Source organism: Poecile atricapillus, chromosome 4, assembly GCF_030490865.1.
Source record: "Poecile atricapillus isolate bPoeAtr1 chromosome 4, bPoeAtr1.hap1, whole genome shotgun sequence".
NCBI lineage: Eukaryota > Metazoa > Chordata > Aves > Passeriformes > Paridae > Poecile > Poecile atricapillus.
In genome coordinates this window covers 14,709,543-14,735,052 of record NC_081252.1, presented here as the reverse complement: position 1 = coordinate 14,735,052, position 25,510 = coordinate 14,709,543, and the positions used below count along the sequence as shown (strand labels likewise).

The following is a 25,510-nucleotide window of genomic DNA, read 5'->3' as shown; positions in this document are numbered from 1 at the left end:
TCTCCCCCTTACTAACTGAAACCTATTAGGCTCAAAGGTTAATGCCATACAAGTCTGTTCTTAAATGTATCTACTCTGTAGCCCCCATCAGAAAGGGTGACCTTTGAGGCAGGAGAAGGGAGAGAATTCTTCCAACTTTTACCAAAAAGGACAGAATTCTAAGCCCTCTCCTTGCATGCTGACAAAGGCTGTCAGCAGAAAAACCACACTTCTCACTCTGCAGTTTCCATTTCTTCCCTGCCTCTCTTTCAGGCTTCATATACTGCTCACAGTCTTAAAAATTCTTAGCAGTACTGGAATTACTCCTAAATCCAGATGCAGTAATAATAACCATGCTAAATTTTAGCATGAACCAGTTGTTTATAAAGCTTTCTAATACATGTTTTAAATATTTTGAACTAATTGTGCTAAAAATCAGTGACTGCATGTTTGGCATCACCTGGCAGTGCGCACAGATGGAGTTCTACTGAACAGATACATACCACTGCTGAAGAGATGAATCATACACTCATGAAGCCAAGGATGACTAGAATCAATAGCAAAAGCTCTCTTCACAGACTGAAGCATCAGAAGGAACTTCTCTGGAAAAAAAAAAAGTCTTGACAAACGTTCAAAACCTGTGGTAGGAACTCACTGCATTGTGTTACAAGAGTATTTAGTGTTTGAAATTAGAATGATCAGAACAATTTACAGCTGAGTGTGCTGCAAAAGCTATTTTTAATATTATGCATCTATTTAACCAGTGAATTAAGTGGATAATCACCAAATGTTCAAACTTTGGTTTTCAGAGACTGCTCACTGCTGGGGTGTTGGTCCAGTGAAAAAGTCTGTGTCGTGACAGAGATGGGCTCCTCACCTCTCATAAATAATTGCTACTTAAGTTCCAATATACGCCTTCATGATTCACAAATTGTTTGCTTTCATTAAGTGTTTTCACCTACCTTTTCGAAAATAAATCTCAAAGGCAAAAAGATGAGTCTCTATTTTGTTCTTCACTAAATTCTTCAGGGGTATTAAAAATTTAATGGCTTCTTCCAAAGGTGCTTCAACCTACAGATGCAATGAAGTGACACACAACTAAGGTCAAACATAGTAACTACAACAACAAACAACAGCTATTGCTGAGTCACGCCAGAGTTACTCTCCCAAGGCAGTGCATAAGATGCTTAGAACCTCTTCTGTTACAAATTTTAAAATTTTCACTCAATGCTTAAACAGACTAAAAAGTCCAAAATATTTGCTTTCTGATGGCTACAAACCACATTTTGCTATAGAGACAAAAATCTTTTCCTTATTATACATGAGTAGTGAACACAACTGGAGCTGAACCTGCACTGAAAAGGGCAATGCGGCTGCCCACACCAACCTATGTACATGGGCCTGAGATAATGGCAAATGACTTACAAACACCCATGACATTTTGCTCATGAGCTTCATACAGGTTCCTGAAAGCTAGCAGGTCATGGTGACAGTCCTAGCAAAAATACCAACAGCAAGCTGGAAGTAATTAAGATACTGAAAAAGGTCTCCTAATCTTAGCAAGTGCAATCCAGTAAATGGACAGCTTTCACACAAATTAATTCTGTGCAAGGGATTTTACAGACAGACAGGTATCTAGATACCTTTACAGAGGTTTGGGATTACTTAAACAAGAACTGTCTGTTGCCCTTAATTTTTTTTTAACTAACAGAAACTACTCTCTGAGAAGGAAATACAAATTTTGTTGTGTGCCAATACCAATTCAACAATATTGAAGTGATACACTTTGTTGCAAATAACTTTAGTTAAAGATTGCAATGGACACCTTCCTGCTCAATATAACTACAGCACCTGTCATAAAAACGCTCGTATTCCATGTGCTACTGGTTTTACATACACACTGTGCACATAAACTATTTGGAACCTATAAAACCCCATTTCAAAGCCATACCTTTAGTGCCAAAGATACATATCCAAAAAGGTCTAGGGGCAGCTGTTTCAGGAAAACTATTTGCATGTGACCAGCTGTGTCAAAAATGGTCTTTTGGCACCAACTGCATTTGGAAGTGTCTATATCATGATTGTGATATTGAATTTTGAATTATATTATACTGCCAACTGTGTATTAAAGAGATAACTCTATTTGCCAAAGGAACGCATTGTATTGTAAGGTTATATTCCTTATAACCTTGGGGACTGGGTAGATTATTCACTGCTATCCCATGACATCCTTCTACTACAGAATCAATTTCAGTACATGTTGTTACATTTCCATTTTGGCTAGCACTGCAATTAGTTCTGCTTCTTGCAACCACTGAACTAAACAATGGAAATACCAACAATATTCTTAATAACTATTCAAGTTTAAGTCACTTGTTTCCTGGCTACAGAGTGAAGTTCACTGACTCAACTTTCAAATATCCTCTCAAGAGCAAATACGACTCATTACAGTGTGAATAGTATGAATACAGATGCAGAATACTGGATCTATCAAGACTTGAAATCTATACTACTATTGCTATAAATTAATTTTTCCAGTCTCTGTAATTTTCTTATCTTTCCCTCACATTTTTTGAGTGTTTTCCTGCTCTTTACAGGCATAATTTCTGCTAAAAGAAGAGCATTCTGGGTCACTTCCCTTTTATATCTCTATAGTTCTTAATCCAGATCTCTAAATCCAGCTCAGCCTCGTCTACTATTAACTACTACAATTTCTTTATTGCTTCCCCCCCCATTCAAAACAGAAGCAAACAAATCCTATTAAAGCATTCACTGCTTCACAATGTCTCCTCTTTCACAGGCTGACTATGCAAACAAAAGAATACCAGGGGGCATAAAAGAGTGAATGATAATCACGTTACATACAGGATAGAAAGACTTCTACACAACCAACTAGAAATAGGGTATAATCAACAAGTTAGTGCAGTAGACACGTGGAGGTAATTCCACACATAGCAAATGTTTATGACTTCAATTACTGCCTTTGAGAACTAGGCACAAAAGCTGTGATTTCCACACTATTGACACTGTATCTGACAAACTATCCCTAGAAAGTAATTTTTAAAATGCTGCTTGTGAAGAGATGCCATAGCAAAAAAATGAACTATTTATTTGAATGGCTTTTAAGTTTTATGTGTGCCTACTGCAACTTTTCTACAAATATCTAAGACTTTATTATTACATTGGTATGCACCTTTGCCAGTTTCTCAGGGATAAGTTCCTCTTTCGGTCCTCCAATTTCTTCATCATCATCATCCTTCTTCTTTTTCTGATTCCTCTGTTGCTTCTCCTTCTCAGCATTTTTCTTCTCCTCCTCCAGCTGTGCTTTCTTCTGGGCTCTTCTCTGCTTATTTCGTAGCTTCTTTAGCTCCTTATCAGACATATTTGCTGTACACACAAAGGACAAAACCACACAACACTGATGTCTAGTATTAACAGCATAAAGCAGTTGTCAGACAACATCTTTTTTAAACCATATCTACTCATGAGCAATGCTGTCATAACCTTTGTAAAGGCTTATTTACTATGGATAGATTATTTTATAGTCTATCCTGATGCTTCATAATTCACAAATTGGTGGAATTTGGATAGAAATTAAAATAATAGTATAATGAGATGAAAAACACTAAAACTTGACAAATTCCTCTAAAAGGATTCTCTCTTGAAGGATCCTTTATTCATACTATTTGAGGTGCCCCAAGCCGTAACTGCTTATCTATGAAGCTATATCAAATCAGATATGGGAGGAAAAAAAATAAAATAACGACTTAAACATAAATTTTATCATCTCTTGCTTCGATGTAAAAATAAAGTTGCTACCTAGTGAAATTTCTACACACTGATAAAGTGCTTAGAAAGTGCTACTACCAAGTACATTTGCTTCAATCTCCTGTTCCATGGACCAACCACCATGAGAATTCATGTTTTTGCAGTCATTCCGTAACACAAATGTTTGTACTTATGAGTCACAACTGTCACTACCAACTCATCATTTTTTTATAATAACCACAATAAAAGCATACATTATTTTAATTTCCAGCAAAACATCTACTTTACCATGCAGTTGAAGCTGCTATTTGCCTACTTTGGGTTGTGGTTTTGGCTACCACAGTTGACAACCATAATGAATGCTAGACCTTCCTAAAATACCCACTAATTAGTGAAATTGCACGATGAATAAATTCTGAGGGTTGAATACCTGTATCAGCCTCATGTTCTTTATTTTCATCTGTTAAGGGATTATCATGAAGTTTCAAATAGATCTCTATGGCAATCCGTGCTGCTCTGAAGTAGAAGGGATGTTGTCGAAGCACATCTTCTAGTTTTAACAAGTCCACATACGACCTAAGGGTGATCTTCCTCATACAGTAAGTATGGAAGTCAAACTGGTCATCCGTGATTTCTACAAAATGCTATCACAATGTAACAAAACATTATTAAGCAAGTATTAACAATGGGATACTAACCTGGAGACTTTAAAAATAATAATTTAGTAAAAGCCTACTGTTTGACAAATACAACCTAACTATTACAGATGTTAACAAAACCCTCCAAAAATAAAGTCATGGTGAAAAGGACAGAAGGCATGTTAGCCCACAACCAAAACACACCAATTTCACAGTCTCTTAAAAGTAACTACCTCTGAGAGTTTCTAGTTTAATAGACAAAGGTTTTATATTCATTATTATATACAACATTCATTGTACAATTATACAATGTACAATTGCACAAATACAATATACATTGCATTTAAACATCATTTGAGTTTTTCTTCTATGAATCGCTATAGGTTTTTTTAATTCAAAATTATAATTTTAATTTCTACTAAATACTATGGCAATGAATTCCACATTTAAATCAGATAATGATGATGATGTGAGAATGTACTTTCTTTTGTTCAAGCTCTGCTTTCCACACCACCTAATGTCCCTTTGGTTTTGTTTGAAAAGTAGTGAAAATTCATTCCCCTCTTGAACTTCTTCAAATACTTATGATATCATATAACTTTATCCTAAACTCAGCTTTATCTAAGCTCAGGATAGAAGAGTAAGTACAACAAGCTAATTGCAGTCTCTTCCTTTGGAAGTTACCCCACAGCAGGTGTTTTACTAGCACATTTTTAAGAATGTGTGACACTCAGATGTAAACAGTGTGATAGATTTACATAATGGAAGAAAAGTACTACTTCTTGAGTTTTAGTTCCTCACGTGTCCTTTTGACTGCTGCTCCACACCAGCACAGAAGTTCGTGCTGCATTATCTGTAATGGTTTAATGATTCCTGAGCAGCAATAATTATTGTTAAGACCTTTTATACTTATGCACAGGCCGAGAATTTGTCACTGACTACACTGTTGAACATTACATTTCATGGGCTGCTTAATCATTTAGTACTGAGACAGAGCAGGTGTTGTCCTTGCAGCATTCAGTCCACTTCTGTGATCATTTATTGATGAAATAATGAAGACTCTACAGAGATGCCTTAGTAATATTCATGACAAACTCCTTTTCTTGCAGAAGCTGTTTTTTGCTCCTACTCTGTTTTCCCAGCCATGAATTGGCTATTAAATCCATGAGATCAACTTCCCTAGTTTTTCTGAAACAGTTTAGATCCTTTATGATGTGAAGTATGAGATAAAAAGTGCTTCTGAAAACCAGAACACATTTTATCAACTAGACTGCCCTCTTCGCATAACTGGCCCCTCTAAAAGATTTAGAAGGCACTACTCTTTCTTACAAAAGTTTTGTTGATGGTTTCTGAATTCAACATATTTGCTTATCTTATTGTTGAACTTTACTACACCTTCAACCAATTAATCCAACAGATAAATTAAACATAGTGACTTAAATCCTTGGAAGTATTTTTTTGGGTGGCCTAGTTATCACTTCATTTGCTGACCTCTTCTGGTACCCAAAACAATTTACAAGACTAATAGTTTCTTACACAAAATAATCTTCTACTTATTTATTTAAAGGATTTGTGGAAACAAAACATGGTCCCAGCAAATCACAAACTGGTGTAGGTTGGAAGGGACCTTAAAGGTCATCTACTTCCAACCCTCTGCCATTGGTGGGGAAACCTTTCACTAGGCCAGGCTGCTTTGATAATTTTACATCACTTTTTTCAAATCAGATAATATTCCAGAAGCTGAGTCCTCCTTGCATAAGAGCAGCAGTGCTGAAATCTCCTAATGACTCTCTATTTGCAAAGAGGCACAGCTTCCTACCAAGTTCTGCTCTTTCAGCACTTCTTTTACACCCTCAGCTGTCTGGTCTTTTTTCTAGCCTTTAATGTGCTTTAAAAAGACCAAACCCATACCTGCTTATTTTTAAAGTTATGCATCCAAATTTGGTTGTTTACCTCACTATGGATATCTACATTTAATGTGCAAGTATTCCCCCTCTTTTATAAAATTTCTATTTAAAAAAGTCTTTATTTTTGCAATAGCTTCTTTTAAACTGTAGCTTTTTTTTTTTTAAGGAGAAGGTAGTTAAACATTTTAGGCAATTTTTTAACATTTATTGTGCACCTCTAAAATGGTGCCTTTATAGTAACTGACATCTATCCTTTACTTCAAGGATGGGCTTCTCAGCTCCACCACTCATTTTGGGACTTAAAGTACACATATTCTTAGTTTGTACCTAAATACCCATTTCTTATGTACACTGCCAGAATCAAGATTATTTTTGACATTTTCTGCGCTCATCTAGACCTTCAAGGAACTTTATAAAATCTTTTCATAATACACAGTTTAAAATGGCACTTTTAGGAGGAAATGTAACTATATAAAATTGCCAGTAATCAACATGAAATCTCTCTTGAAGCTACATGAAATGCACCCTTACCGCTCAGAAAAGTAACATATCGGTACGGTAAACTTAAACCACTGTTTTACCACCTAAGTAGTTAAGCTGAATACATACTCTCTCAATTTCATGGCATTTCTTAAGTGCTTCTCCAAATTTGTTCATTGCCTTGTAGGCTTGTGCACATTCTGTCTGAAACCACATGCACTGCATTTCATTAAGGTTCTCTACTGCCGAGGTTCCTTCCTAAAAGCAAAAACAGCATTATACAAAAATAAATCTCATTGGATTCATCAGCTGATATTTCTTTTATCTTGTCCTAATTAAAAGCACAAGTAAAGAAAATTAATCTTAAATCTTAGAACTGGAGTTCCACTTAGAAGTGGAGTGTTTTTAATGTGGAAATGCCACAGTTAAAATTGCCTTGCTTTGCTGATTAATTAAAACAAATATAAAAATCTTTGTTACACCTATTAGAAGAGTCAGAAAGACACAATGAAGAGCCAGGCAGTGACCATTTCACTGTGACAGTTCCGCATCTCTAGGTTAGGAGAAACCTTCATTCAGTGATTTTAATACTAAGTGCACACAAGTAACACATTGCAGCATGGCAAAAGTGGCAGAAAAGTTCTAACCCACAGCAAGACAATCACACCTGCAGGAAATCCTGCAGGTTTTTATCCCCCCTCAACTAAAACTGCCATCTGCAACTTCCAGAGAACTGCTGATTGAGCTAAGCATCCTTACAGTAGTAAATATGAAATAGATGTACTAGTAGTAAGTAATAGATGATTATTTCTAATGCAGTCAGTACTAGAGAGGAGTAGCAAGGCAAAAGGAATACTGTTAACTTTGACAACTTAGGGTTCAAAAAAGGGGATCACAGTTGTCTTTCAAATCTGATATTTATATATACTTGCATAGATCCATTTCCTTTATAAACACTACTCCCTCTTCTCTCCATTCAACCTACCTTACATTCCAGGTTTCCCCTGCTCTTTAAGAGAGGAGAAAATGGGACAAACAAACAGAAAAGGCTTTACTTCTGCAGGTAGATGCCTTGTTGGCTGTCTCCCATAGACAATATACAAATGACACTGCCAGTATTCTGAAACTCTTTTGACAAATAGTCTGGAGAGACTTTACTGAGTTGTTTTGACTTTCAGTTATGAAAGAATAATATCAAAGAACTACATTTTAAAAGGTAACTAGCCTGTGTGGCCATCAAACCTATCAAAATGGGGTTACTGAAATTACGCAATTTCCATAATACAATATTTTCTTCCAGATAACTGGTTATGTGTAAGAACATGCTAAAACAAAAGAGGTGTAAGGTTCCTTCATTGCTGATAAACAAGGACTTGGGGATGAAACATTGCTCACACAAGGAAGGCACCTCACAAAGGCTCTCAGTGGTTAACCACACAAAAATTATGTTCCAAGAGACATCTGAATTCTCTAACCTAATTATCATTAGAAAGAAGAGACATGGACAACTTTACCAGCTCTTTCATGTATCCTATAGAATCAACATTAAACCCAAAAATTATCGTGCAAAAATTATTTTCTCAGAAGTTCTCTCTAAAACAGGCATGCTGTGTTTTTCCTACCTGGCAAATATAACCAAATCCAAGCTTTATAGTTTTCACTTATTACTATGGAATCATGCTTATCCAAGATGAATTCAATCCCTGCTATAAACTACCATAACTGAAACAACCAACCATAGTTACTCTGAAACAGAACTTAAATATGACAGTGAAGCTGAGTGCAAAGTTAAAAGCAAAAAATTGTTCCACAAGGGATTAGGCCCACATTATTCAAAGACCTCTAGTTAAGTGCAACAAACCCGCGTAAACTTAGAACACATTTCTTCTGCTTCTTTAATGGAGTTTGCTTTCAACATATATTTTGCACATTTGGAGTTGATAAATCTGTCTGCTGTGTCCAAAGCCTGAGCCTCATCCATCCACCTTGCAGCTTCTTTAATATTTCCAGCATGCTATAAAAATGGAAATTTTAGTCAGAGTCAGTAATTATAAAACACACGCATTTTATCTACTCACTGCTTGATATAAGTAGGTTTTTTTAGACTTTTTAAAAATAAATAGCTTTCTTCAAAAGCAACAGATCTTTAAAGAAAAAAAAACACATTAAATACCTTTCCTCATTATGGAATTACTGGTGCTTAAGCACTGAACGTTCTTCCTCAAAATGCTTAAAGAACCAGTTTGGGTAATCCCATTCTGATACAATATCATAGTGCATTTGAAAAATTGTTTTAAGCAGCTAAAAAAATGGTGTAAAACCAGATGAAAGACTCAATCAAATTAATCAGTGTGGTTTTTAAACAGAGAAGTCACATTTTGCTGCACATTTCTCCTTTATTAAGTTAAAAACCTTCATAGCAGCTTTTTCATATGCAGCAGAAAACCCTACCCTCAAGCATCTAAACAACATCCTTACCTAGAAACTCACTAAAATTCCTAACAAATTAATTTGGTCACCAGCCTTTGGTCACTAAGTATAAAGATAAACTTACCTTATAGATTTTTGCCTTCACAAGGAAGAGTTCTATCAAAGTGGGAGTACTTTCTATAGCAGCATTTATATATTCTAGAGCAAGGGATGGCAGTCCAATCTTATCATAATGTTGAGCCAAATAATACTGGACCCAGAGTAAAGTGGTTGGAGGTTCTTCTTTACCATCATCTGGCAGGAATAAAATGGAGAGAGGTTGTTTGTTCAGTTTATTACTAAAACAACATACCAGAAGTAGAATCCTATAAACACAGCCACTGAAGTTAATTCTGCCTCTCTAACACACCTAGGAGAGCTTCCAAACAACTGGCTCCAGGTACATATATGAGCTTTTAAGTCTATCCAAGACCTAACTGTATACTCCTCCCTTCTCCTTCTGTGGTTTTAAGGAAAAGGGAGTTGGTGGGTCAAAGGGAGTTGCACTCTGTTTGGAACAGTATTTGCTTAGGGCAGTCAGTTATGCAAAACCTCCAAGAACACAAAACCTAGTCCCCACCAAAAGCTCTGAAACTATACCTCTCCTTGAAGATTGTACTATCAGTATATATTGCCTTTTGTTTGGCATTTCTGTAGTTACAGATTTGACAGAACTTTCAAACTTCAGTTTCCTAAACAGTGATAAACTCAAGTCTTGAAAAGAGCATACTTGAATGCAAAACAGCAAAGAGATGGCTAAATTCATGGATCTAGGAAACAATTTAGAACCAGTGACTATATTTTGAATACAGACTTTATATTTGATGGCTATGGTTCAGTTCTGTGTTAGAGGAAAAACATCACCTCTGTTTCTTCACTCCCTATTTCCCCACCTCTGAATGGACACACAATGCTTACAACCAGGCACTACTTCCATGAAATACAACAGTTTCAGCACTCACCATTTGGGTTAAATAACCTGCAGCTTCTTAGAGAGGTTTCATAACCTATCACGAGCTCTTCTATGATTGCAACCTACACACGCAAGACGAGACACAAAAAATAATCTGTGAGCCAGATAGTATTTTATTTCAACATGAGCTACTTGCTGTTACCCAAACTAGTTATTTTTGTAAGAAAACTCTGCGATATCCTGAATTACTTTCCATTTGAGAATGTACTCAATCTTATTCTATTTTAACAAATTAAGACCAGGCGTCTCTTGGTGAATACTTACACAGCTTAGAATTAGAACTAAGTCTTAAGTTTTCTACATTTACCAACTTGGCACATATATGCTTCATGTATGTACTCCATTTTTCTCCCAGCCATATCAGGTCATCTAAACCAGGGCTGATACTATGAACACTGAAGAAAATGGATTCCTTCATCTCTTCAATACACCACAGTTATGAGGTAGAACATGTAAAAACTGGTTAGAACACTTACCTTCTCCTTGTCTTTATATAATGACCTCAAAGTATTGAAGACTGGTGGGCAACCTTTGCTGAAATTCATCCTTAAAAACTTGTCCAGACATTCCTTAAACTTTTCACCTTGAGAGGAAAAAGACCTGTTGATTTTGTTTTACCAGACATTACTCATCAATTGCAGATTGTTTATACTGTAAAATCAGAATTTAAGAAACAAGTGTTGATCACTACCTGCTCAGCAAAAATGCACTTACCAGACAAAAAGTTTAATGGTAATCTTCTTGGAACTAGTCCCCTTGGGTATTTAGTCCAGGCCTCTTCATAGATCTTTAGTCTCTCCATCATATTAGCTGAAAGAGAATTTTATAGTTTACTTTCCCCTTCCTTTCTGGCAAAAAGGAAAAGAGGGGCAGGGAAAGTAACTTATACCTGACTAAAAAAAGAATCAGAATACATAGCAACTATAATATATAATGGCTATAGCCTTCTTAAAGAATGGAATTTCCTCCTTATTCTTATTAGATTCATATATAATTATATACATTCCATTAATGAATGGAATGACTCCAAGGTACTCAGTATCTGTTAATTCCTCTTCCAGCACTAGAATACTAATTGCTTATCTCTGATCTTAAAAAGAGCTCCTGCCTTATTGCTGTCTAAAACCTTCAAAGACCATTCAGTTGTATTAGCTACAACAAAATATTAAGATAACAGAGACAATGAAAAATTCAAAATTAAAACTGTCATCTAAAAATTAATTCTATTCTTTCAACCACAAGCAGACTATTGCATTTTTGTGATTCTATGATTTTAGATAAGGTAACAATGCAAACAGTATTTCCAGTCTGTCTTAAGAAGACCCAACATTATGACTGTATGTACACACTATGACTAAAAACTAAATTTAAATGAGGACTTTTTAAATAATAGTTTTAGTATTTAAAGCAATACAAGCTTTTCATACATATGTAATAATTTCCGATATGCAGAAAAAGCTTATTTCCTACAAGATATCCAATCATTACCTGGCTTAAGTGCCTTTTCTAAGCCTTTGTAGTAAGACCAGTTTTCAGGATTTCTTTCTTGCAGTCCCTTGTAGACTTCAACTGCTTCTTCAAGTCTGCCAAGCTGAAGCAGGAGTTCTCCTGCATGAAAAGCAAGTTTTAAATTAAGGTAACAAGCTAGTAAAGCAGTGTAAAATCTATCACTCTACAGTAAAAGACTGGATAATCCTTAACTTCATGCAGAGTCTAATTTCTTATAAAAAATAAGCACTACATATAGCATTACAAACTAGTTGACAGATATGCTTTTACTTTGACAATAGCTGCAATTATAGTAAGATTTTACAACTCGGCCCATATTTCCTGAAACTTACTCGAAAATTTAATGCAAAATGCATGTGGGTTTGGTTTTTTTTTCCTCACTTACTGAAGTGACTGGTTACTTTAAGCACAGGTTTTACTGCAGAAGGCAACTTAAAGAAGTACATGGTATTTGATGTATACACGATCTTGAAAACCAAACTGAACATGCAGAGCTGCAAGTAAGAGAATGGTTCTTCAGTCTGGTATTTCATGAAACTAACTTCAGTGTTTTTAATCAAGCCATTGATTTGATGACTGAATTTTTAAGATTCTACAAACCAGTTTCCTTTTAATGATACTTCAATACAAATTAAAACTGATAAAGTAAAGATTTGGTCTAACAATTATATAAGCATCTTTGCTACTGCTGGAACTGCAACAGCAGTCAAATTCCCATTTCACAATGGAGAGCTATTTTACAAAGCTTTGCTATTGGCAAATATTAGGCAAGAGCAGATTACACACCAGAGGTGAACAGTGTCACTCTAGACTAAGGAAAGATTTTCTTACCCAGTTTCAAGAGGAAAATGCAAATTTACCATTCTTCATCCCTATGCTACACAATTAACATGCAATTTTGTCAAGAGATGCTGCTTTCCACAGTTAGAATAACTTGAAGACTACACACAGAATCTAGTGCCCAGGAAAAGATCAATAGTTCACTCATTGAGAATGACAGAATTCAGAAAATAAACCTTAAATTCTTTCTCTGAGTTGGAAGTTAATATTTTTTCTATCTAACAGCAGCAAATACCAATACAATTTTCAGTGTTTGTCAGTTGTACTTTATCCACAGTGGCTTCTGCATATGTGCTTAAAATTTTACACGCTCATATATTACCAGGTTCTTCAGGAGAATACAGAGCAGCCAAGCCAGACCAAACAACATAATGGGAGCTGTGCCCAAAAAAATTAATCAGTTGTATCTTGTTGAAAGTACACAGACTGTAAAGAATATTTTGTCTGGTAACTTTCTAGGAGGTTTTGTGTTCTGGTCTCGGGCTTATTTTTAATAAGTCCTATTTGAAAACCTATTTCACTCCTACCTTTGGACCTTCAAACACTAAGTATGTCACATAGTATGTCTACACAGAGCATAAAGTATGTCAAAAGATCCTTCAGATAAAAAATAAAGTTACCAAAAAAACACTCCCACCCCCCAAAAGTCCCACTGCTGTGTTTCAAAAATTATCTGTGATACTGTAGTCCCTATATCTATTTCCTTTTATATGCAAACAAAGCAAGATATTCAGCTACTGTGGAAAGTCATCTGAAATCAATTTCCTTGAGGAAACACCACACCTCCCATAATACTATCACTACTCAATTCTTAGGTTCGTTTTGCAAGACAGGGAGATTACTGATATCAGAAGTAGGAAACTAGCTACAACATCTACATGAACAAACTAGAGTAAAATGATTTCTTCTCTTTACTTAAAGCAATCACTTAAATAGATTCCAGTGTGGGCCAAGAACAAGCAGTACCTTCAATAGACCAGCAGTTTCACAGAAAGACTGTACAAGCATCAAGCACAAGAGGAACAAAGCATGCTTTAAGAAAGTGCACCTGTTAATAGAGCTGTTAGAATGAACTTGTATCACTCTGCAATTTCATCTATGGAATATAAGCTACACTGCTGTATTGATCTATTATAGTATTATACATCAGGTTTATAATAATACAACAGAAGCCTATGCTGGGTTGCCTCACTAAAGAGCCTTTCTATACACTGCAAGGGTGACTGAGTACATTTAAAAGCCTTCTGCTCTGCCAAAGATGATTCTTCTCTTTCAGCATGTGGTATCCTTGTCAGGGCCACTATCAAAGCTGTAACAGCACGGGTCTGGGTACACTACTCAGACAGAACTTCAGGGCATCGATTTAGGATCTCCCGTCTAAAACGCCAGTTAGCTCAAAAGTTTCAAAACAGCATGTCTGTACTTCACCGATGTCTTCCCTATCTGGGACAAGCACATGACAAGGACTGAATAAGCTGTGAGACAAGTAATTCTTTATAACAGCAAAATAAATTAAGCAAAAAACAAATCGAAGTCACGAAATATAGGAAAAGCTGACAATATGGACATCCCATTGTATGCTAAGTGTTCCAACGCCTCTTCAGAAAGTGAGTGATTACCTTTAGTTTCTTCAACAGCCAGTTTATCACAGATCTGCTTTTCATAGGTACAAAGATGCTCCAAGGCTTCTTTATATAGCCCTGCTTCCCGGAGAACTTGATTTTGATAGAGCAGAAGTTCACTGTACTCGTAGTCCACTTTGTCAGGTGATGTCTACATAGGAAAGCCAGACACAGGACACAGTTCAGCCTTGTAATCCTAAAATTTGGGATCAAATTCATTTGACTAAAAAAACTGCATAAAGTTTTCTCATCATGAAAGGAATTTTTTTTGTCTTAAGCAGCACTCCATATACCAATTTCATGTTCTCTTACCTGCTGTGTCTTCCTAAATTCCTCTAAAATTTTTGCTGCCATTTCATAGTCTTCCAGCAGATGGTAAGCAATGGCATAACCAATCCATGATGCTCGCTGTGCAGGTCGGAGCTGAAGCAACTGGTATCTTGTTTCCTGCAAAAAAAAGTAGCTGCTAATTTTCCTGACTTTTGTCTGATACTCTTTAGAATCCGTTACGCAATATTCTGTCTTCAATATTCTAGCATTTAAGGAAGTCACTGCGATATAGTTCTCTATATGCATTTTATTAACCAGAGAAAGAATAAACTTTAAACTATAATGGTGTTCACTGAATAAAAAAAAAAAGCCTTCACAAAATAACACATCCAACCAAATCCTGATGAGTCAGACTAATTTTGTTAATGTATGACACAAATGCTTTTCTTGTCTAACCACTTATGAAAAGAACATAATTAAAGATACTTAATTTGAATTGCAGGAACATTTACAGGTGCTTCAAATTAACCTTGAAAGTACATATCTATTTAAATATTTGGAAGCGTTCTTAGGCAACACAGGTCACACAAACACATCCTTATTCTTTGGCAAGAGGATAATTACAGCTGGAAGATACAACAGATTTGCTTGGTATCATGCAATTTTAATCTGAGGAAAATGCTATAACTTGTTTTGTTATAGACTCTTGAAAGGCATTTTCAAGTAACTTAAAGGAAAAAAGTTACTTTCTATCGAAAAAGCCTAAACTGTCAGAAGTAGGGATGAACAAAGAACTAAAACCAGTTACAGGTGTTTTAACAGAACGATGATCACTCAAAATATTTAGGACAGGCTGGAGTTTAACACAAAGGAAAAAACCAACCAAAACACAATCTTATTCCCAGTTTTAAGAGCAAATTCACATTCTTCAGAACCCAGCAAATGATTACCATGAACTACTGACTTCTAAGCATCCTAATGTTTAATTCTTAATGCACTTGGTAACCATGTGTTACTTGTATGTTTAGAGATTATGAAATTTGTATTCATATTTATCCAGATACCAAAAAACCAGAAATTTGCAAACACGTTTTGCAAATGTGCATTTTGGCACCTACACTAAATTTTAGTTAGCATGTCTCAGCAAGAGCAGAACCAAATTTCTAAATAGCTAATATGAAAAAAATCCATAATTAAGAATTGTCCTGACTCAGGACTAAGTTCTCTGAGGACCTGTGCTAGCTCATGGTTCCACGCAACCTGAGTTCTGAGCACAGAACTTACTCCTGGGTATACTAATATTACCCTAATTTGAAAAGGAAATAATACATGAAGAGACCAGCTAATGCATTTTAAACAACGCAACTTTAGACATTCAAGGGAAACCCAGAAAAATGAAAACCTAACCAAAAAATGGAATTGTCACTCACTAATGCCCAAGTTGGTCAGGAACCAAAATACGATGTTTCATGCAGCACACTACTTGTTCTATTACTACCTACTGCTAAGAGAAAACATGGGGCCACTAATGTAAAGGTGGAGGGATATACAGTACAAAATTACTGAAAAATACTAACTCCTTTGGCTGAATAAAAGTCACATTCTGAACACATTGCCTCTTACCTACAGGAATCCTTTCAAGAAAAGAACAAGACTGGAGATTGTCTAGTTGGGTTATACAACATCAAAAAAACCCCCCACCAATAAAGTAAACGATTCTGCACTAAGCTGAAATTGCATAATTTAATTTGCCATTAAATCTTTGTATTTTATAGAAATTGCTCGGTAGTACATCTGCTTTTACTTTCATGAAGTGAAACAGTGGCATATAGTTCTAAACCTCTGGACCTAACTTTTTTAAATTGTCATTATTCAATCTGCCCCCTTTCCTGCAGTTCCCTAGAGGATGATTAAATGCAGTATGCATACTTACCCTGTAACCTTCAAGATCTCTCATTTGAATCTGTAGTAGAGAAAGGTCTCTCAAGATTTGAAGATTGTCTTTGTCCCATTTCAGTGCATTTCTATAGCATTTGATAGCTTCATCATACTTCTTGTCTGACCTCTGAAGAAGGCCATAGACATGCCAACCTGGAAAACTCTATTAAGGCTTCCACTGAATTTAAGCAGGGACAAATGAGCTCCAACATGACAGTGATAGAACAGCTGGCAACAAGCTCTCAAGCTGTTTTTATAGATGGGACAGAACATTACAATTATTTTTGTTGGAACTTTGCCAGTTATATGTATACAATCTATATAATATGTTGTGTTACTTTTCACATACTAGGGGAGAAAATAAAGTAACATGATCTCTGAAAACACTATCAGGCTTACTTAAACACAATTTTAGACAACTGAAGTGCTCATACTTAACTGCACTCCAAGTGTATGACCAGTCTTTAACAATGTAATGACAACTACTCATGCTTCCAAAGCAAATCCCATGCTTAAATGCTCACTACCAGTTCATAGTTGCAGATTAATCATAAAAAATACATAATGTATACAAGAATACTATGTGAGCTAACTGTGACTGCAAGGACTGAAAAGCATCTGCTCTTTAGATAGCTTACACAAAATATTTATTGGAAAATGAAAATTCTGAACTTCCAGTTTGAAGTTTAAACTGGCTTTTGTTGCTACTCCATAAATCAAGTAGTTTCAGAAATCAACCTTTCAAATTCATCAGTAAAAGCCCTATTCCAAAAAGGATACAGACATGACTCTTCAAGTCATTCCTTAGGCCTCTGCGCACAAGTTCATAAGCTTCCTCTTTCTTCCCTAGACAGTTCAATGTTAGTCCTTTCATTGCCAAGGTTTCTAAAAAAGAAAAAAAAAAAAAATTAAGTATCAGTTATTCAGTTCCATGGGTTTCAAGCTCCATATAACCCTAAACATAGTATAAATGCATATTTAGATTTAAGATCAAGATTTCAAGATCAAGATTTCAATTCTTTTCTCACACGGAAAACTCTACTGTCAGATTATTCACTTAAGTATATCATACATTGCAATAAACCTTTTCTATTAATTCCATCAAAATATGAAGTAATGTTTTATTTTAAACCTGCCTGCTCTACAAGCATTTGGAGATTTTTTTCAACTACTCAACTATTTATTCACAACTCTGATATTTCTACATATCTACCCATACCAAAGCAGTTGTAAAAAACCCACAAAGCATGTCTGTGCATCTTCAGTGCAAAGATACTTTCAACTCAGAATTAAGAGCTGACTGAAAATACAGCAAAGGAATAAATACCTCTTTCTTTTAAAATAAGACTATTTCTTCAGAAAAGTAGCAGCCCACAGAGCTGAGAGAGTACTGAACAATATTCAGCCTCTTCCTTTTGTTTTTCACTTTCATGTGAGTGAATACCAATTTCCCAGGAAAAGTGATTTAACTAATGCATACTTGTATTAGAAAACTTGCACCATGAATCTTAGACTAGAATGATAAAGAATGGGAAGCTACGACTACTGGCAAGATTAGTCCTTAAAATGACAAATCTTACCCACAGTAAGTGCTTAATATGCATGTTTCTGGATGCTCTTATTACTTTATTGGCAAAATTAGTGGTGAAGTGGTATAAAACATTAAAATAATTACTCTACTGTAAAGTACAGTGAGAAAGAGAGCACATGGCATTTGAAAACTTACCTCCATGCTCAGCAAACTTGGGATTGGAAAGGATCTGTTTACAGAACTTCAGCCCATTTCTGTACTGCTTATGTTCATAACACCTCTGTTGAAGAACAAAGTAAGTTCATTCAAAAAATTTTGAGTGGAAGTATTTATGTACATTTGAAATTAAGCGTCAGTACAGCTACAGTTTTTAGAAAATGTACTAATATTTTAATGAACTCTGTTTATTGAGCTTCCTCTGTTTAAAAAGTCTTTCTATTGCCAGGGAAAAAAAGAAAAATAAATTAGCAACACCATGATTTTGAATGTGTAAGTGAAGACAAATTATTGTACAGCAGATTCTAAGGTAAGACACCACAGGAAGCTTAAGTGCCTAAAGAGATTCAACTCTTCCCTAATATAAAAGCAAACCTTATGTTGTAACTGGTGGTAAGCACTGAACTCACTTTGGCCAATTATCCTGGATAGCAACCCCATGATACCACCTCCAATAAGCATACAAACTGGAAAGACATCAATCATTGGAACCTGGCTTAAACTATCTCTGAAAGCAACCTCTTACAATCATTTTGCTTACAACATGTATCTCATACATCCAAACTTTCAAAACTAGTATATAGTAACGTTATCTTGCCATACTGGAAATTTAAACATTCCCCTCCTGTTTTCTTGGTCCAACTCTTTTGTCTGAGCCTCATTCATTATGCAAGATGACTGCAATGCACAACAGCACACAGTATTGACTTTCAAAGCCAGGTTTATTATTTTATTTATGTAAAAATACCTCTTGTGCTCATATTTAAATATAAGCAAAAAAAAAGTAACAGTGTAAACACCAATTCATACATTTCAGGTCACTTCACCAAACGCTTGGAACATCTTACATTCAATTTTATCATAATGAAATAAACACTTATGAGCCCAGGAGTACAGAAGCACACACTGAGCACCAACCCATATCCTACTAATTCTGTTATTAATTACAATGTCATTCATAACAGGACCTCACTGACTCTGGTCAATCCAGTATGGTGGCAGGACAGCTGACATGGGTGTAAAAATTGGGTACAGCTGAGAGCTTTTAAGTCCTTCTAAATAAGTTCCACCTTTCCTCATGCTGCTCCAAAGTAATTATCCAAGAGCATTCACAAGCACATATGGACACCATGTGTCCTCAAACCACTCTCAACAAGAATATCTAGGAAAGGTAGACCCAAGAAGGTTTAGAATGTTCAAGCAGAAGGTTCTAAAAATAAAACTTTAAAAGTTAGATGAATGTTAGGGGAAATGCTTAAAAAAGAAAATGGCATATTTACAATGGTGTTTTATGCTGTTCTTCATAAGGAAAGATGCTGTTTAGAGTCTGTTTTTCTCTTGGAAATACCAACAATAAACTTCAAAAGTGTAAAAAAGTGGTAAAACACTAAGTGCATGTATTGTTTCCTAGTATTGAAGTCTTACAGATGAAAAAATATGACTGAAGACCAAGATGCATCACAAAGCACCTATGTCGCGCCCCCCCCACATTGTCACCACCCTTAGGAGAAATGGAATTGCTTGCTGTCTTAGGTTGCAATCCAAAATGTAACCAAAAGTATGTATTCTATTACCATCTGTTAAAACCAGGTAGGGCAGTGTTCTTTATCTCTTCCTCGACTCATCCTCACTTCAGGGGGATATCTTCTGTTAATGGGCCATTGAGTCTCACTGCATGACTGATAAAATTACATCATCCCATTGTGAGATGCTCCACCCAGGGGGAGGGGCCAAGCATTCCTACCTCAGTACAATCTGAGACATAGAACACCACATTCAGTCTTTCTCCACTAGATTCCCAGAAGACCAGACTGTTCTGCATCACCACTAAACCTTCAGAAAAAAACTAGACCCTTCTACAAAATCACTGCTTCAGCAGAACCACATCTGTCACTCCAAGAAGACTACAGCCATCACTTAAACAGCACCCTGACCAACAGACTGTGGTATGTCAGTGTTTTTTGTACTACCACATTTTATTTTAATTTTTCTGTTAAGTTGTAGTTTAGTTTTTTGGGCTTTTTATACATATTGGTAAAGAACTATTATTCCTACTCCTATATCCTTGCCTAAGAGCCTCTTAATTTCAAAATTATAATAATTCAGAGACAAGTTTACATTTTCCATTTCAAAAGAAACTCCTACCTTCCGTAGCAAATACCTGTCTTTTCAAACCAAAACACTCACATGGAAAAGGAGGGAGAAGGAAGATGCCCAGAGAGCAAGACGTACTCAAAGAGGAACAAAAGAATTAGAATGGTTTCAACTTGAACAGACTTTCAAAGACCATCTAGTTCCATCCACCCCACCGCCAAGCACCTTTCACTGTACCACGTTGTTCAAAGCCCCAGCCAACACTGACTTTGAACACTTCCAGAAGACGACTCCCTCTGTTCACCAAGGACAGGAAAAGTCAGCACTGCAAGCACGTAGCAAAAGAAAGTTTTAATGGTTAGGTAAGAGGAAATCTGTACAGGCAACTATGTTTTTTTTTCTATTAAACTTGACTGGGTATTACTTACACCTTCCAGTCATTATCTGCTTTCAAGTAGCTGGCTGAGGCACTATAATCAGCCACTAGTCAGAGCTTACAGACTTTTTTTTTTTTTTTTTTTTTTTTAATTGAAACTATCAGTCATAAAAGTTACTAGCCAGGCCTCCTCCCAGAAAAGTAGAGCCACCATTTGCCCCCACCCAGGTAGTTTTGAAAGCAGCAGAACCTGAAAGAGAAGTGGTGCAGCCACATGAACCAAAGAATGTGTCTGCAGTGTAACTAAGGCACTGTCACAAGCAGATGGGGCACTTTGGGGTTTTGCAGTCTGGCTTTGAGTACAGCTTGCTCAGATGCTGGCTGAATGTGAAATCTTATCACTAAATGGTTCCATTTAGTAGACTGTAACAACCAGGCTCTCACCTTGAAGTTTAGGGAAAGTCATATATGCCAAGATAGGATAGGATATATGCTAGAGACAGGAAATATTTGCACATAAAATTTTCTAGCGTGATACAGAGCTTATAATGCAAGGTAGTTTGGAACAGAGCAAACTCACTGAGAATTATAACAAATTCTTCCTTTAGGCTTCATGGAGGAAAGATTTACAAGTCTATATCCACTTACATCTACACAAAGGTTCTCATAACCCAGGAACTACTTGGATAGGGCCAACAAATTATCAGGAAACAATCTGGAGATACTTTTATCTCCAGAATAGAGCTTTGTATATAGACATGGCTATGTATACCCCTCAGTGAAGCATCAAAGGTTTCCTTCGACAGGTTATTTCTAGATCAAGACAAATTGGAATGATTTCCTGTATACAATTTCTCCAAGTTTCCTAGCTAATACTTTCAGGCTTATTTCATTCTGTTAATGAAAACATTTCAAATTGTTTTATTTTATGAGTTTCCTTATTCTGTGTACGTGTTCTATGTACACACCGTATGTTTTGACAATGGAAGGAAGGGAATGAATGAAACTGAGGTCATATTTAGTTCTTCAGAAAAGAAGAGGCTGTTTCCTCAAAGTGGGCCCAACAGCATCATTGAGATTCCCCTGCCTAAAGCTTTGCACATACTTAACTCATTCTCCGGAGACACTGTGGGCTAACAAGCTTAAATTAAGGTATGACTGAGACAGAAGGAAGTCAGGATAGAAGCATTTGCAACCATGGCTGGTACAAATCTCAGTCAGCCTATAGTTTCAAGGAACAGACAAATCAAACAAAAATCTTTTAATAAAAAGGAGACAGAAAATATATACACAGCCTGGGAAAGAAGATCCCTAAGCAAGTAATTAATTTCTGAGTATGAGAAGACAAAAAACCCAGAAATTTAAATTAAAAAAAAATAAAAAATCACAGAAGCAGGAATGGTGACATATCAAGTATTCTCAGGACATAAAGATACAGGCTTTCTGGAAACAGGAATGTTATTCATCTGGGTAGCTTGTTTCCTCCCAGATGAATAGCTTGTAGCAGTCATTCCCAGAACTCCAACCTTTGCTTTAGGACAGATGTTCTGCAGAAGTAATATCATTCTCTGTTCCAGAGATGGCTGGAAGAGCACAGTTGCCTGCACTAAACTAAATTCCTGCACATATAAACTTCAAAGCCAGCAGTGAGAGCACGCTTGTGATGCTTGACAGACAAGTGCTGCAGCTACAATTTGTGACACCATGCAATGAGAAAACATAAAAAGCTGAACTTTAAAAGAGTGATGTTAAGAAGGCTAATGCTTCAGAAGAACAGAATCTGACTCTACATCAGTACTGAATCTATTACATATTTCCTACCCTTAGAAGTTTTTCGTTTAATAAGTTAGCAGATCTTTTAAGATATCTAACAAGCTTTTTTTATACATGATATGGCCAGAATTGCAACCTATTCCAAACACACCAAGATTCTTTTTATACCCCTTAACTAATTTTCTATCCTTATAGCAAGGAAATAACATCTGCTTTAATACAATTCTATAAAGAATTAGTAAGATGAGGCAAAGTATGACTCCTTCAAAATCGTGCAAGACAATAGGAGGTGACAATTTGCATTTGCATTGCTTCTCCCACCACCAAGTATTTATTCAGTGGATCAGAATGCATGGCAATTACTAGACAGACACAGAAATTTTAAGGAACAGAGATTGCTCATATTCTCTAGAATTCCACGTCTGAGGTGGAAGGAGGGCTTGTATTCTGATGTTCTCTGAAGTGTATAAAGGCATTTGTGCAGACTCAGTCTCTGGCCAGCAGATTCCTTACACAGGCACATGGCTCATTGTGTCAAATGTGAATAAATTCCTCCACATTTCTTTGGTAGCTGCCATGAGAAAAGGTGAAAAGACTCCCGCTATTTAAGCTTACCTATATCTGGCCACAGCTCATGGCTACATGGAGTTTGTTCCCCCCTGGCCCCAGTTTTCTATTTTTCAATCTGCCCCCATCTACTCCCTAAACCTCGCTGCCAAACCTACAGATAGTGTACATTGACATGGATACTTGAACAAGGTAACCACAGGGTTGTTATTTCAAGGGCCATGCTACTGATTACAGTAGCACTAAGAGCTTCTTACAGTAGCAGAATTTACTTTTATCCAAGCAATTCAGCACTGTTTTATTTATATATTGTATAAATGAATACCTTATCACAAGAGCATTTTAGAGATTTTGTATTTTTGAAATGTTCACAACTAGGCTCTCCAATTGTTTGCTGCTGCATTAGGTTAACACAATCTGGCTTTTAGTAGTGACAGAGGAAGACTCAGAGGCTGCTTCTGGGGAAAAAAAAAAAAAAAAAAAAAAGCTACCCCAAATTTCTACTGTGTCCAGCAGAACCAATCCCGGCTCTGACGACTGACATACTGTCTGGACCAATTAGAGAAGTTAGCAACGCCTCTGTGATTACACATGTAAGAAGGAAAAAAAGCAGGCCATTCCTCTTTCTTCTTCTCCTTGGAGGGGGCCACAGGGGCCTTTCCCGGCCCTGGTACCTCTACTAGCGTGGCTGCCAGGCTTCTGGCACCGGGGGCCATCCCGGCGCTGTGAGCAGCCACGTGGCCGAGGCTAGTACAGAGAGCGCTCAATGCGGCTGAGAGTGGCTGCACAGTCGAGATTAGCACGGGGTGGCCGCTGCTATTTCGGTGGCTTGCAACGGACTTGATTTGCTTAGCCGCTTTTAGCAGAAGGGCACAAGTGGCAGCTTTTCCTTTCGGTGTCCCGCATGAGGAGAGGTGCTGAGTGGAGCCAACAGCCAGGGCAGCTTGCGCGGTGCTGGTGGATACCATTTGACCAGCAGCGAGAGGCATGGCGAGCAACTCCCTGATGCAGAGACCGGACAGCCTTTCAGTACTGCAGAACTGTATATATATAAACATTTCAATTGACAGAACTTGAGAATAAACAAATCTATGAACACCAATTCTCCCAAGTCACCGAAAAGAAAAAGGCGAAAACATGTGAGGAGAACAACATGGCAACAATGAGGCTGGTGCAAAACAGGGAGGGGGAGGAGGAGGTGCTACACGTCAGAGCTGAGTCTTCTACAAGCCATGATGAGGACTGTAATACAGCAAACTGTTTCCCTGTAATTCCTGAAGTGCATGGGGGGGATGCAGAATTCACTCACAGCCCGTGTATAAAAGGTGCTCACACTGGAGCATGTGGATGCTGAGAAGCTGTGAAATGATGAGAGCCTTGAACAGAGAAAGAGAACCCTTGCTTCTAAAGATACAGGAAGAAGACCTTTGCTTTTATACTAGAACAGCTCATCCTTAGAAGAGTGTACCCCATGAATCAAATGGCCCACAAAAAACAGTTGTGGGAGTACTGCTTTGCCTTGTGGGAGGAACTCATGCTGCAGCAGGTTCAGGCAAGACTGCTGCTTGTGAAAATTAGAACCACATTGGTAAAGTTCACAGAACACTGCCTCCTGTCAGAAGGGCCCCATGACATAGCAAAAGAGACTCCTTTCCCTAAGCAAACTGAAGAAAAATTGTTTAGAAGTGACAAACTGACTAAAAACCCCATGTTTTGTCTCTGCACTGTTGGTAGGAAGGAAAGAAGGGCTGGGAGAGGGAAAAGGTGTTGTAAAGGTTCTTTTAGTTCTCATCCTCTTCTAAGTCTGTTGTTAATTTTTTTTCTTTATACTTTAAGTTTTAAGCCTGTTTTGCCCTTAAAATGCTTCTTCCCAATTCTTACATCAACTCATGAAGTCCTTTTCAATTGCTCTTGTCCCCTCCTCTGCCAATCTATAGAAGAGGAGAATGAGTGAATGATTTTTCGTGGATGCACTGGTGTTCGGCCAGCACCAAACCCATAACAGCTACCTATAAGCAGGCAGCATATTTTACTCCCAAGTAATTATTCCCTCTGAAACTAGACATTTTAATGGTCAAATACATGTATTTCCAACTAAAACTAAAGGATAAGAGTAAAGTGCAGCATTTTGACATGCAGGTATGTCCCTCAGGATCAAATATACAGCACACAGTAGATTGGACTCTGACATTTATACCTTAAATATTTTGGACTTATTCACACCCAGGAGTAAAAATCCTCTTATCACAAAGCAGTCTTCACGTCTTGCAAGCATTTAATAACTAAGCTAAATAACTTAATAGCCATCCAGACCTAAATGTGCTATTTGTAAGATTTTTTATAATAACTACACTGCAGACTGAAGTGTGTTGTATGTTCAGTAACATCAGTTAACATCAGCTCAGCAGCTCCAGCTCAGCCTAACACCAAGAGTTACCATGAGCCTGACTAGAAGCTTCACAGTGAATCTACACTGCCACCAAGTACCACCCAACCTACACAAAGAATCACCTCAACCACCATATAACATAGAAAACTCCCTTTCAAGCAGGGACGCTTG

At 36.8% G+C, this 25,510-nt stretch overlaps 1 protein-coding gene across 1 annotated transcript in view; it reads right to left on the bottom strand.

The window, feature by feature from the left end:
* Positions 1-25,510, bottom strand: part of NAA15 (N-alpha-acetyltransferase 15, NatA auxiliary subunit) — a 38,462-nt gene that overhangs the window by 4,673 nt on the left and 8,279 nt on the right. Inside the window, exons 2-17 of the mRNA XM_058837112.1 lie at positions 18,120-18,204; positions 17,174-17,278; positions 16,389-16,546; positions 14,498-14,632; positions 14,183-14,336; positions 11,703-11,822; positions 10,929-11,024; positions 10,691-10,797; positions 10,204-10,276; positions 9,327-9,496; positions 8,634-8,786; positions 6,902-7,030; positions 4,178-4,391; positions 3,173-3,366; positions 942-1,050; positions 483-581 (exon numbers count right to left, since the gene is read on the bottom strand). Coding sequence (XP_058693095.1) covers positions 483-581; positions 942-1,050; positions 3,173-3,366; positions 4,178-4,391; positions 6,902-7,030; positions 8,634-8,786; positions 9,327-9,496; positions 10,204-10,276; positions 10,691-10,797; positions 10,929-11,024; positions 11,703-11,822; positions 14,183-14,336; positions 14,498-14,632; positions 16,389-16,546; positions 17,174-17,278; positions 18,120-18,204 — 2,101 coding nt within the window. The remainder of the gene's footprint in view (positions 1-482; positions 582-941; positions 1,051-3,172; positions 3,367-4,177; positions 4,392-6,901; positions 7,031-8,633; positions 8,787-9,326; positions 9,497-10,203; positions 10,277-10,690; positions 10,798-10,928; positions 11,025-11,702; positions 11,823-14,182; positions 14,337-14,497; positions 14,633-16,388; positions 16,547-17,173; positions 17,279-18,119; positions 18,205-25,510) is intronic.